The sequence below is a fragment of the Ostrinia furnacalis genome, unplaced genomic scaffold (genome assembly GCF_004193835.3).
Source record: "Ostrinia furnacalis isolate ACB-3 unplaced genomic scaffold, ASM419383v2 OfSCF1226, whole genome shotgun sequence".
NCBI classification, from domain to species: domain Eukaryota; kingdom Metazoa; phylum Arthropoda; class Insecta; order Lepidoptera; family Crambidae; genus Ostrinia; species Ostrinia furnacalis.
In genome coordinates this window covers 217947-231853 of record NW_021131465.1, presented here as the reverse complement: position 1 = coordinate 231853, position 13907 = coordinate 217947, and the positions used below count along the sequence as shown (strand labels likewise).

At 38.2% G+C, this 13907-nt stretch overlaps 3 protein-coding genes across 8 annotated transcripts in view; 2 read left to right on the top strand and 1 right to left on the bottom strand.

Moving 5' to 3' along the window:
• Positions 1-13907, bottom strand: part of kcc (solute carrier family 12 member kcc) — a 341704-nt gene that overhangs the window by 275572 nt on the left and 52225 nt on the right. The window lies entirely within an intron of this gene.
• LOC114351947 (uncharacterized) lies at positions 1787-6395 on the top strand. Its single transcript, XM_028303308.1, has 4 exons — positions 1787-1855; positions 2054-2131; positions 5657-5733; positions 6122-6395. The coding sequence occupies exons 1-4, from the start codon at positions 1847-1849 to the stop codon at positions 6369-6371; spliced, it is 414 nt and encodes a 137-aa protein (XP_028159109.1). The 5' UTR covers positions 1787-1846; the 3' UTR covers positions 6372-6395.
• On the top strand, positions 10859-12748 carry LOC114351948 (uncharacterized). Of its 6 annotated transcripts, none has more exons than XR_003655820.1 (5): positions 10859-10946; positions 11122-11240; positions 11532-11599; positions 11817-11923; positions 12436-12748. XR_003655820.1 is itself a non-coding variant. In XM_028303309.1 (4 exons), exons 1-4 carry the CDS (start codon positions 10938-10940, stop codon positions 12638-12640), a joined length of 372 nt encoding a protein of 123 aa, XP_028159110.1. In that variant the 5' UTR covers positions 10859-10937; the 3' UTR covers positions 12641-12748. The 6 variants fall into 6 exon arrangements, 1 of the variants encoding a protein (XP_028159110.1); XR_003655819.1 differs by having other exon boundaries at positions 11511-11599; XR_003655823.1 differs by lacking the exon at positions 11532-11599 and having other exon boundaries at positions 11122-11199.

Here is a 13907-nt window from a genome sequence, read left to right as displayed (position 1 = left end):
TGATGGCAGTGAGTAATCCAAAGAATTTTCACGTCGAAACTCCGAATAGAGAGTGATTAATATGGACAAAAATAATTTCATCGAATATCCGCTAACTTATTTTTGGCACGAGTAAATGAATATTTTGACTATAATAGTGTGATATTAATTAATATTATGAATGAGTAATAAAATATTTTACGGTTCCTTCAAACTTTTGGTACCTACAACGAAATCTCTATTGTGTTTTGTTCAGAGCGATCTTCAGAAATTAATAACTAGGTATTGTATCTACGAGGTATTTAAGGTTTGTAACCTAGGTGTATCCTTAAAAGTGGTTGAATTTTTTAAAATCTTCATTTCTTAAGATTGCTTGGAACATTTGCTCGATAACTTAAATTGAGTTATGTAAGTAAGTACTATTTGCTTGATACAGACTTAAGACGAGTTTCTAAGCGCTGACCCACTTGTGCTGTGCTGTGCTGCACTTGCTGATAACAAGCTTTGACAGCCACGGCTTAGGGTCAGTGCGAATCAGTACCTATCAAGCTGCACAACGAACGACAGCAGGGCAGACCTGACAAGCCAGGTACACAATACTAAGGCTGAGTTGCACCACCTAACTTTGACCGTAACTTTAACGATAACCGGTATTTTTGTACGGAGCTTACAGATTTTTACGTTTGTCAAAGTTCGGATTGTGGTGAAAATAAGTTGCAGAAGAAACTCACTCATCTTTGCCAAACTCTAATTTAATAAATAAGATAATCTATATTATATGTATAAAATCGAAAGGTCACTGACTGACTCACTCATCACGAAACCTCAGACACTATTGGAGAAGGAGTCTCAAATTTTGCATGGGCGATTACTAAAAGGAATTTAGAACGTGTGCTCACTAAGACTGGATTTTACAAAATTCAATCCCAAGAGGGTAAAATGGGATCCACGCGTACGAAGTCGCGGGCGGCTGCTATAGTAATTATGTAATATTAACAAGTGCAACAGACACAAATTAGCATTTATTTTAGGTTATTTAAATTTAATAATATCCATGCTGCAAAGTCACCTTTATTATTGTCGATAAAATTAATATTCATCAAGGACACAATACGAGTCACGGAATGAAAAAAGAAGCTTAAGCCTAGGCACAAACCATCGATTTTTCGTCGGCCGATAGTTTAGTCGGGCAGTTGATCAGTATGGGCATGTATGGAAGTGCAAACACTACGCCGATTTGATTTGGCCGATTCTTCATACAAATTAAAATCGGGCCCAACTATCGGCCAACTGAAAATCGGTGGTCTGCGTCTAGACTAAATCATCAAAAACCAGCTAAGGTACAATCGACAGCATACATATTAAAAACTGTCGAAGTATGAGATTTGCCGCGGTGCATAATTTTGGAAGATGCCGGATAGACGATTTTGACCTTGACTTTTTGACCCAACTAGATGAGAATTGAATATAGGCTGCGGATACAATATAATATTCTGTTCGTCAGTTAGGGTTTCAAAAAAACTTATGAGCCGCTGTGTCTTGATATTTCATCTGTCATGATCATCATGGTATTAAACGACTCTTCACGTTCTCAGAAGCCGGAGATCATCTGAACTGGTTAAAATACAAAATTGAGAATAAAACAAAAGCATCGTGTGCGTGTGCTTACAGCCTTATGAATGTATATTTTATTTTATTATGTAAACGAAACAGGATGATTTTGGAACAACCAGTTAATTATGTTTTTGTGTGATCATATAATAAAAAAATATAATATATCCATCACTTTATAAGCCTGGATCACCACTGCTGCGTCTCATTTCGTTCGTTTCGTTTGCGACTGACAGCTACATTCAAAAAAGAAAATATGAAATCGGTGAGTAAGTTTTCAAAAATAAGCTAGGTATTTAAATATCCTAATCACCATTAGATACCTTCCAAGTGTATTATTTTATTTATTAAAGCTAAGACGGTTTTAAAGCTAGGATGGTTCAAGTGTAAGTGAATGAAAAGGCAAGGTTATGACCTCAAATGTAGTTGTTTTCACTGTAGTGATTTTTTCTTCCTATTTCAGATAATCCCACTGTGTCTACTTGCCCTGTCTGTGGCCCAGGACACCCAGGATGAAGAGGATAAACGTCTCCCGTACACAGTAAAATAACGCTCAATAACAACCTTATTTACAAAAATAGGGTATTGTATAGTCAGTTCGTGACACGCAAAGTAGCAAAAAGTTCGCAACACGTCTTTGTTACTTAGAATCGGGATGTGTCATTTGGCAAAAAAACTTATTGCAAACTTTTAATTCGCAAATGTCGTTTTTGGCATATTATTGTTTAGGAAATTATTGTTTGGCAAAGTATGTTTTACCAAATGTTTCATTTGGCAAAAATATTTCACTTTATAAAACAATTTGATTGGTGCATAGAATGGAATACAAATTAGCTTGTGGTTATTATTTTGTTTAGTGGGTAGTTAATATACTAACATTTGTTCTAAATTAATTTTCATATTTCATTCTTTTTATCGAAATTTCCAAATGATTCATTAACAATAGAGGTGATTCTAGCGCTCGGCGGCCGCTGCCGCGGCACGCTCACTTCGCCTACTTCGCTTCGCTCGCTCCGTTCGCTCGACTTCGCGCGTTAAGGGTCACTGTTCTTTTCTTTTTTTTTTTCGGGGAAAAAATGCGTTGAATCGCATACCTACCCTGCGGGGACAGGGTAGGTTATGTGGGGCTCACCAAGTCAGAAGGACGAGGCATACCCACTAAAAAGACCCCGGTGCTCCGTCACTCGCCATAAGTGGGAGGAAACTGTGGGTTTCCGGACAAAGCCTTCTCTACCACAGCCCCTCCCGGCGATTGCCCGCCTACACGGCGGGCCCTACAAGCCCCCCGGGACGGGGGGCGACAGGAGCAGCTGGAAGCACACAGCTGTTTCCGTCCGACAGTGGTGGTGGCCTGTGCAATGCAGGCGGGGGCGCCGCCACGCCTCCGGCCCGCTGGCCATCACCGAGGAGAGGAAACTGGAGGCGATCATATTGTCGCCTCCTCTGACCCCTCCGCCGTCGCCGGAGCGCGGGCGCGTTTGGATCATCCTCGCGCTCTCGCTCCGCGGCCTCCTTCTGAGACATCACGTCTTCACAGAAGGAGGCCATTGCCACCCAGGCCTCGTTACTGTCCAGCATAGCTTTGACTATACTGGGCAGCACAAGGTCCCGGCCTACCGCCGCGATAAGCGTATTGCGCTGTGGAGCCCACGCCGCACATACCGCAAGGGTATGGTGTGTCGTGTCCTCCGCACCGCCGCGACACGCGTGGCAGGACGGCGTCTCTTCCCTTCCAATGCGGTGCAGATATTATGAGCCAAAGCATCCGTGCCCGGTCAACACCTGCACCAAATGGAAGGAAAGGTACCCATGCGGGCGCTCGAGCCACCTTTCTATGGTCGGCGCGAGCGCATCCAAGGTTCGGCGGCCCGACTCGGCAACGGCGAGGTGGTCTGCCCACTGCTGGACCACAGTTTCACGAGGCTCGCGCCGAACCGCCTCCCTCTCCTCGAAGGCGGGGTGTTCGCCCCGCTCCTTCTGGGCCGCCATCCATCTGTAAACGGCGGCCTGGAAAGGGTCACTGTTCTAACCTAACCTACTATTTTCTGCAATACCTACTTTCTGCAACCATACTGTTTTCTGCAATCTCTTTGTTTTACATAAAATTCTTGTGAAAACCACGATCATGTGCCATAATAGACTAAGAGCTAGTGAACGCCAGACCTACGTTATTTTATAAAGGCTGAAAGTTTGTCAGCGCATGCTCCCAACATAGCTAAGAACCATGGCCATACTTACGTCATACTATAAAAGCTAATATTTACATAAAATATTGTCTGTAATATGTCTCACAGTTTCGCTGAAACAATCCTTTCACGTAACACGTTTACACTTTTTATCTCTTCTGCGCATACCAGGTCGTTTCAAGTCACTCCAAAAATAATAGTCCATTGGTGTTAGGTCCGAGGATCGTGGTGGCCAAGCTACTGGACCCCCTCGTCCAATCCACTGTTCACCAAACGTATTATTCGCGCACTTGACGTCCTTATTGTGGGGGAGCACCATCCTGCTGGTAGTAGAGCATTTGGTGTAACGCTAAGGGTACGTCATCAAGCATTTCGTTTAAGACGTCTTGCAGACACTCCAAGCACCATTTTGATTAAATTATTCGTTGTTTTAATACACTTCAGTCATTTTTGTATTAATTATAACGTGATTTGTGATTGATGGATTTCTCAGTTTTTTACAAGTGTCAAAAAGACATTTTAAAGACAATAGATTGCAATAGATATTTAAAAATACAATAAAAAGTAAAAAAGTCTCCATCGCCAACGCTAACAAGTGATGTGCATGCGTTACGATAGTTAGTGATGTGTTTAACAGATTGTCGATAAAATAAAATATTCAAAATTAAAAATCAAAATTTTCGGGCATTATTTTTTAACGGATTTGTGTTCAGTATCAGTAATATAGTTACCTCTGTAAATATGGCAAGAATGCAAAGTAACACCCTGTATAATATACTGGTTAAAGAATTGTCCTCCAACTCCTAAGCCTTAAGGAGTTGTACTTACCTTCCATCATCGGCTCATCAACATGAGATCATGATTTACAGACTCAAATACTTGAGTAACTTAAGAAAAAGTACAAAAAACAATATTTCTAGTGCCTCGCGTTCGCACTTTCAGCGACCCTAAAAGCTGTCTGGCAAGGCGAAGGAACCATCAGAAGTATCTGGCTGATGAGGAAACTTCATCAAATGATAGTTCAAATTGTATTTTATGTAAATATTAGCTTTTATAGTATGACGTAAGTAGGACTACATTTTCATGAACTTTAAGGTGTCTGGCTAAGGGCTGCCACCATGGTCAGTGTCTGTCAATGAATGACGTCATTTCTAATAACATTTTGAAGGAAATATCAAAAAATTAGCCTTTATACTTTGACGTAATTAAGTTGGTATTTTACACACCTTTAGTACCGTCTGTCTGCCAAAGCCACCATGACCCAAACTTCATGTTTGGCCATGGTTCTTAGCTATGTTGGGAGCATGCGCTGACAAACTTTCAGCCTTTATAAAATAACGTAGGTCTGGCGTTCACTAGCTCTTAGTCTATAAGCTTTGATTTGTGGGGAACGGTGGGTAAGTATGTGAAGTGTCAATTTGACCAAACAAATTATTTGGGATATAATATTTGGCAAAATAAAACATTTGCTATTTAAACATTTGCTATTTAAACATTTGCCAAGTAAAATTTGGCCAAATGAGAATTTGACCAAATGAATTAGTTGCGAAAAGTACAGTTGCTAAAAGTTCATTTGGGAAATGAAACTTTGGCGATAAGTTGTTTGCGAAGTGAAATTTGCCGAAAAGTTATTTGGCCAAACGGAAGGATACCGTACATGAGTACTTACAGCTTACGTTTCGGCTGTGTTGTACATCAGCATGGAATTGGTAGAATGCAGTGCTAGTTTTTAATGTAAAGCGCGAGTATTGTCGTCAAGTACAAACCCAGATATTGTGTGTCATAATCACATCTCTAGTACTGTATAAATGAAATCTGAGTGGCTTTTTAATTCCCATAATTTGGAAATTCAGTTTTGAGCGTTGTCTTATTGTGAACAGTGTTATGTGAACGAAGTAAATGCCACGATTGATCGTTACCGCGAGACTGAGTCAAACACTACCTCCCACCATTTCGTGTGAGTATGCTCTTTACTCACAAAATTGCTATTTTGTGTGCAGAATTTATCTATTTTTAGGGTGCTGTACCTCAAATGGAAAATACACAACCTTAAAAAACCTTATGAACACTTTGTTGACCGTCCGTCTTTCTGTCTGTCAACATGCAAGACTGCTTTGACAGATAACTTTATACAGGGTGGAAACGTTAAGTGATCTCACTCGATTATTTCTAATCTATACAAGATATTGAAAAACTGGTTACTGATCCTGAAAGTGCTTCATGAGCTCTTTCAAATGGTTTCAATAATAGGTCACAGAATAGTGAGATCACTTATCGTTTCTTTCCACCCTGTATAAGTTCTTTTGGTGTTTGTTTATTCCTAACGTGATAATGTTCATTTTCAGCTTCAACGAAAACGGCACCATGTATGAAGCTGATGGCTATATCATAAACGAAGACAGCGACGGTGAATACCTGAAAGTATTTGGTTTAGTTTATTCCTGGGACAAAGGACAAATACCATCCCATTTTAAGGATTACTACCGCCAGTATTTTGAAGATAAGAAGGGATATACACCTGATCTCCAATTGCGATGCCCAATAATTTTGAGTGCTCCTATCGGTGTTCTTCAAAGTCTTGTTCTCGGAAAATAGATGCAGTTTGTTTTTTTAATTAAACACACCTTACTATAATATTTATTGTTTTATTTCTTTTACTAGCTTTCCGCCCGCGGCTTCGCCTTTATCTAACTTTATCGCGCGCGTCCCTGTTTCAAAAACTGGGATAAAAACTATCCTATGTCCTTTTCCGGGACTTAAACTATCTATATGCCAAATTTAATCAAAATCGGTTCAGTGGTTTAGGCGTGAAAGCAAGACAGACAGACAGATAGACAGACAGACAGACTGAGTGACTGTACAAAATACATTAAAAATCAAAATCTTGCAGTAAGAAAATGCAGCTTACAGTAAGAAAACGCAGGTTAACGAGTAACAGTCTGAATGGATGGGATTTTTTTTCCCAGTGAGTAACTGAACAGTGTTACTCGTTTGGGTGTGACTCGTTGGGAACAAGCTCTATCCCTTAGGGGGCGTCCATAAATTACGTGAGACAATTTTGGCCATTTTTCAACCCCCCCGCCCCCCTTGGTGAGATTTGGTGAGATTTTGCCTGACCCCCTCCCCCACCCCCCTAATCTCACGTGATATTTAATAAAATGCCTATTTTGCAATGTCTATGCTTCGATTCTATTAGATTTATATAAAAAAATCAGTATCCCAGTGTCGTGCCACNCCTAATCTCACGTGATATTTAATAAAATGCCTATTTTGCAATGTCTATGCTTCGATTCTATTAGATTTATATAAAAAAATCAGTATCCCAGTGTCGTGCCACGCGCAATGCAGTGCAGGGTTCCGTAGCTACCCGTCGTTTAGTAAGACAAGCAATTGCTTCAACCTAGGACCAGTTTTTTGATTCATAGTTAAAATAACTAATTGTTAAATGGCAATGCCAGATTTTGTATGGAATGTGGCGTCTTTTTTTTTTCGCGCGGCCATCGACCAAACTTTGTTTTTTTGATTACAAAATAGTGTAATAAACCAAACTTACTATGACAAGTATACCTCTAAACTCAGTCTGAACTGAGTTACGAGCGTTAGAAGTTTGATGATTTACATACTAGATTTGCTTTTTGCGCGCAAGTTTAAGAAATTGCAACAGGAGACAAGAAATTGCTTTATTTTATCAGGATATACCGCTTAGTTTAAAAGTTATTACGTTTTCTTTACAATAAGTAATTGGAAGAAAAAAAATTCTATAAAAATTTTAAAAAAATCTCAAAAAATTTTTGACCTCATCTATTTTCATATGTACACTTTAACGTGACTCACACTGTATTAATCACGCCGACAAAACCGTAAAATAAAATTTTGAAAAAAAGTAAAATTTCTAGGGTAGCTCCCCTGCATGTAAAGTGGGGATGAATTTTTTAAAGGAAAACTATAACGGTTAAGATACATTACTTAGTTTAAGAGTAATAGTCATTTGACTCATGTATTATAAAATTTCTTAACCAGTAAAAATTCCTTAGAAGAAAATATGCAAAGTGACTTTAGATGAAGTAATTGCTTGCTTCTGAAATATATTGTGGTAACGACAGACAACTACGGAACCCTACACTGCGCGTGCCACGACACGCACTTGGCCAATTTTTACGCAATAGCGATGCCGATGACGTTTTTTTTTAATTTCGAATTTTCTTAATTTCGACATTTATTCTGCATCTTTAGTGTTCACAAAAGCAGATGGAGGCATTTTTAGTTTAATTTCATTAGACGGTTTAGAATAAATTGTTATTATCATCATAAAAAAAAACTTTTTTTTTACTTTAATAACCCAGTTTTCTGGCAATTTTACTCTATTTCTTCGGTAAAAATTACGTGATATTTTCCGAGACCCCCCCTCTCCCCCACGTGAGATTTAGTGAGGTTTTCTTTGACCCCCTCCCCCCCCTAAAAGTCTCACGTAATTTATGGACGCCCCCTTACGATAGAAAAGGCGAATTGGTCACCGTTTTTCAAATCTATAACGTAACGGTAACGTAACGTACCTAGTATTTCGGCTCTTCTGTATTGCCACTAGTTGTTCAAGAGTCCTCCCAACAGAAGGCTTGATGTTGAATGTATCAATTATTTCCATCCTCACCCGAAAACCAGTCGCGGGTAAGAATAGGAACATGAAAAAAAAATGTATAAGAGACAGATAAAAGTGACTATCACATCCCAATTCCTTTTTCAATGTCCTCTGATAATAATATAAAGTTACGGACCTACTATACAGAGTTATTTTTGTATTTAAAAAGTTGATTAGATTGGACACCTACTCACTAGACGGAACAGTACAAAAAAGCGTAGTACCAAACTTATTTTGTGAGTATTTATTCAGAAAATACAAAAGTCTGTTTCATTTTCGTTTGGTTTATCATTTATTCAGGAATCGCAATTATTTGGAGAAGCAACAAGTGTGACGTCAGAACTCCTTGGAACTAATATGGCGGCCATTACTCGGGATCCAAACTTTAGGCAAGTTGAAGGACTAAGCTTAGACCCGTGTATTTTATAAAGTGATGTTTACAAGAAGACCGAAATATCGCCACTTACTCACACAACTGCATATCTGGGCAAATATAGTTTGCCCTCCTTTGGGACAACATATCGGATTGTGGTGAGAATAAGTCGCAGAAGAAACTCACTCATCTTTGCCAAACTCTAATTCAATAAATAAGATAATCTATATTATATGCATAAAAACGAAAGGTCACTGACTGACTCACTTATCACGAAACCTCAGACACTATTGGAGAAGGAGTCTCAAATTTTGCATGGGGGATTACTAAAAGGAATTTAGAACGTGTGCTCACCATAAAGTTAATATTCCTTCGGAATAGAGCAACAATCACGAGCTGTCAAACGAAACCAAAAATGAGATGTCATATATGTGTGTAAAAATAAATATGTGTGCATGTCAGTGATGTATGTCGTTACTTTTCACATGAATATCGATATCGATTAAATATTAATTAACACCTAACAGTAATAATATAAATAGAATAGGATGGAATGGGATTGTAGGTATATGGGAATTGGGAGAGTGGCCTAAGAAAATAAAAAAAAATGTCATGGATGAAATTACACTAAAAACTAATTAAAACAAAAAGGATGGGGAAAATATTCCATTATTCTGTGGTAACGCTAACAAAATTAACGCGTGAATTTTTTATAGACAAATGTAATTCAATATAAAAAAGTAGGGTAAAATATTCCGTTGACCTGTGGCAACACTTACAAAATACAACCGTGATTTTTTTTTTAAATTATTATTTAATTAAAATGAATTGGAAATGTGCTACTTACGGATAAAACATGATCCCATGCACTTTCTTCGTAATTCCAGTAGCATTCTTACATGTTGGAACGGCACAAGACGGCATAATTTAATTATAAAGTGTCAATCTGACGGATATGTAAACAATGCGCGCGCCGGCCATTGACTAATTGCTCTAAAGTCAAATTAGTGCGATTTGGAGTAATTTATATGAATACACATTTACGCCCGTTGACGGTTTCTGGTTTGTTCCGTATTCTGAGGATTTTACGATATTTTTATAAAAAACTATGAATTAAAATTTTCTTTGTGCCTCTTAGTGTCACTGCCTGTCAAATCTTTTGCAAAAATGGTTCTATTGACGTGACGATGACAGCATCACACATCTCTTTTTATCACACAGGGTTGCAGATAGTGACATCTCGCTCGCTCATTCTTTGTTGCTCTATTCCGAAGGAATATTAACTTTATGGTGCTCACTAAGACTGGATTTTGCAAAATTCAACCCCAAGAGGGTAAAACGGGATCCACGCGGACGAAGTCGCGGGCGGCTACTATAGTAATTATGTAATATTAACAAGTGCAACAAACAGACAAATTGGCATTTATTTTAGGTTATTTAAATTTAATAATATCGATGCTGCAAAGTCACCTTTATTGTTGTCGATAAAATTAATATTCATCAAGGATACAATACGAGTCACGGAATGAACCGCCCCGGGTGCCAAGCATTAGGGGGTGACACAAGTCGCGCAGATTAGTACTCATCACACTACATTATGGCAAGTCTGCGGTCTATGTCATGATACGGGGGGGTGCGATTGTCTTTAATCTTCGAATCGGTAGGTAACCCCATAATACTGGGGGGTACCAGGGGGTGCCTTAGGACTTATGACTTGTGATCGCCCCGGGTGCCAACCCATGCTACGCCGCCACTGCAGCACTGTTGCCGCGGTGCATAATTTTGGAAGATGCCGGATAGACGATTTTGACCTTGACTTTTTGACCCAACTAGATGAGAATTGAATATAGGCTGCCGCTGTGTGTTGATGATTCATCTGTCATGATCATCATGGTATTAAACGACTCTACATGTTCTCAGAAGCCGAAGATCATCTGAACTGGTTAACATGCAAAATTGAGAATAAATCAAAAGCATCGTGTGCGTGTGCTTACAGCCTTATGAATGATTTTGGAACAACCAGATTATTATGTTTTTGTGTGATCATTATAATAAAAAAAAATATCCATCACTTTATAAGCCGGATCACCACTGCTAGGTCTCATTTTGTTCGTTTCGTTTGCGACAGACAGCTACATTCAAAAAATAAAATATGAAATCGGTGAGTAAGTTTTCAAAAATAAGCTACCTACGCATTTAAATAAATATAATAGATACATCCCAAGTGTATTATTGGTTTTAAAGCTAGGATGGTTCAAGTGTAAGTGAATTAAACGCCAAGGTTATGACCTCAAATGTGATTGTTTTCACTGTAGTGATTTTTTTTCCTATTTCAGATAATCCCACTGTGTCTACTTGCCCTGTCTGTGGCCCAGGACACCCAGGATGAAGAGGGTGAACATCTTCCGTACACAGTAAAATAACGCTCAATAACAACTTTATTTACAAAAATAGGGTATTGTACAGTCAGTTCGTGATACGCAAAGTAGCAAAAAGTTCGCAACACGTCTTTGTTACTTGGAATCGGGATGTGTTGTCAACTTTTTGGCCACTTTTGTGGTGTCACGAACGATTTGACGCTAAGTACCTGTACGTTAAAAACCTACCCCTTACTAATAAAACTTACACGCTCGTTGAACAGTGTTTTAAAGTGGCGTTTAGTATGGAAATGTCATTTTAAAACAGTGTTCAACAACTGTGACTTACTTGACTTGACTTTATTTAGTAAGGAGGGTGAATGTTCAAGATCCCTCATTTAAAAATATTCTCCACAAACTCAAAGCATTTTAGTAAATCTATCTATGACACCCGATAGTAAATACATGGGTACCTACTTACAACTTACGTTTTGGCTGTGTTGTTGCTACATCATCATGGAATTGGTAGAATCCAGTGATAGTTTATAATGAAAGCGCGAGTATTGCCGTCAAATACAAACCCAGATATTGCGTGTCATTATACGAGTAACATCTCTAGTACTGTATAAATGAAATCTGAGTGGCTTTTTAATTCCCATAAATTGGAAATTCAGTTTTGAGCGTTGTCTTATTGTGAACAGTGTTATGTGTACGAATTAAATGCCACGATTGATTATCATCGCGACGCTGACTTAAAAAACAGTACCTCCCACCATTTCATGTGAGTGTGTTCTTTACTTACAAAATTGCTATTTAATGTGCAGAATTTATAGATTTTTAGGGTGCTGTATCTCAAATGAAAAATACACAACCTTAAAAAACCCTATAATGATCACTTTGTTGACCGAAATAGGGTTCTGTCAGTCAAAAAGCAAGACACTTTATCGCGGGAACGCGTGGAGGTAGGTATCAAGTTGAAATTAAAACGATATAAGGTCTATCTATAGCCTGTTGAAGCTGTGAAAAAATCTAACTTCTAAGTTAACACAAAAAAAGATTATTTTTGTATAAAAATAACCTTTTACGGAACCCTCGGTGGGCGAGTCAGACTCGCCCAAGTCCGTTTTTTTTTTCATACAAAAATTTGTGAATTACCAAGCGAATTTTCAAACTAAAAATTATCTTAAGCCCTAGTTGATCTTTCAATAAAGTTAAAACCTCTTCACTTAAAACTTTGTATCAGTTCTTCTTTTGGTGTTTGTTCATTCCTAACGTGATAATATTCATTTTCAGCTTTAGCGAAAAGGGCACCATTTATGAAGCTGATGGCTATATCATAAACGAAGACAGCGACGCTGAATACCTGAAAGTATTTGGTTTAGGCTCTATCTGGACTACAATAAAAATTTCATCAATCTTTGAGGATTATTACCGCCAGTATATTAAAGATCAGAAGGGATATACACCTCATCTCGAAAGGGAATGCTCAACAAATTGAATGCTCATTGATATGAGTATAAGACCACACAAAACTGATGTCTTGTTCAAAGGCTTGTTGGCGGAAAATATATGCAAATTGTTTTTTTAATTAAATACACATACTATTTATTGTTTTATTTCTTTTACTAGCTTTCCGCCCGCAGCTTCGCCCGCGTGGAATTTTTGCTCACAGAAAAACTTTATCGCGAGCGTCCCTGTTTCAAAAACCGGGATAAAAACTATCCTATGTCTTTCCCGGGACTCAAACTATCTCTATGCCAAATTTCATCAAAATCGGTTCAGTGGTTTAGGCGTGAAAGCAAGACAGAGAGACAGACTGAGTTACTGTACAAAACATATTGAAAATCAAAATTTTGTAGTAAGAACGAGTAACAATCTGAATGGATGGGATTTTTTTTCCCAGTGAGTAACTGAGCAGTGTTACTCGTTTGGGTGTGACTCGTTGGGAACAAGCGCTATCCCTTACGATAGAAAAGGCGAACTGGTCACCGTTTTTCAAATCTATAAGGTAACGTAACGTAGTATTTCGGCTCTTCTGTATTGCCACTAGTTGTTCAAGAGTCCTCCCAGCAGAAGGCTTGATGTTGAATGTATTAATTATTTCCTAAACCTAACCCAGTCGCGGGTAAGAATAGGAACTTGAAAAAAAATTGTTTTGTTCACATACCTGCGTTCCTAACTCATACAATTATCTTTTACATATACTAATATTCGTCTAAATTCCAAGTCTAAATTAGTTTAGAGTTTTTGAGGAGAATTAAAAAAAGGGTGTGATTTGTAAAACAACGCCCATCTCAGGGGTGGTAGAACTGGTAGAACACATGAAAGTAATTACAAGAAAAAACATTTTTTTTTTCATCAATGTCGTGTATACTACCACTCCTGAGATGGGCGTTATTTTACAAAACCACACCTGTATAAGAGACAGATAAAAGTGACTATCACATCCCAATTCCTTTTTCAATGTCCTCTGATAATAATATAAAGTTACGGACCTACTATACAGAGTTATTTTTGCATTTAAAAAGTTGATTAGATTGGACACCTACTCACTAGATGAACCAGTAGAAAAAAGCGTAGTACCAAACTTATTTGTGAGTATTTATATTGTATTTATTCAGAAAATATAAAAGTCTGTTTCATTTTCTTTTGGTTTATCATTTATTCAGGAATCGCAGACATTTGGAGAGGCAACAAGTGTGACGTCAGAACTCGTTGGAACAGACAAATATGGCGGCCATTACTCGGGATCCAAACTTTAGGCA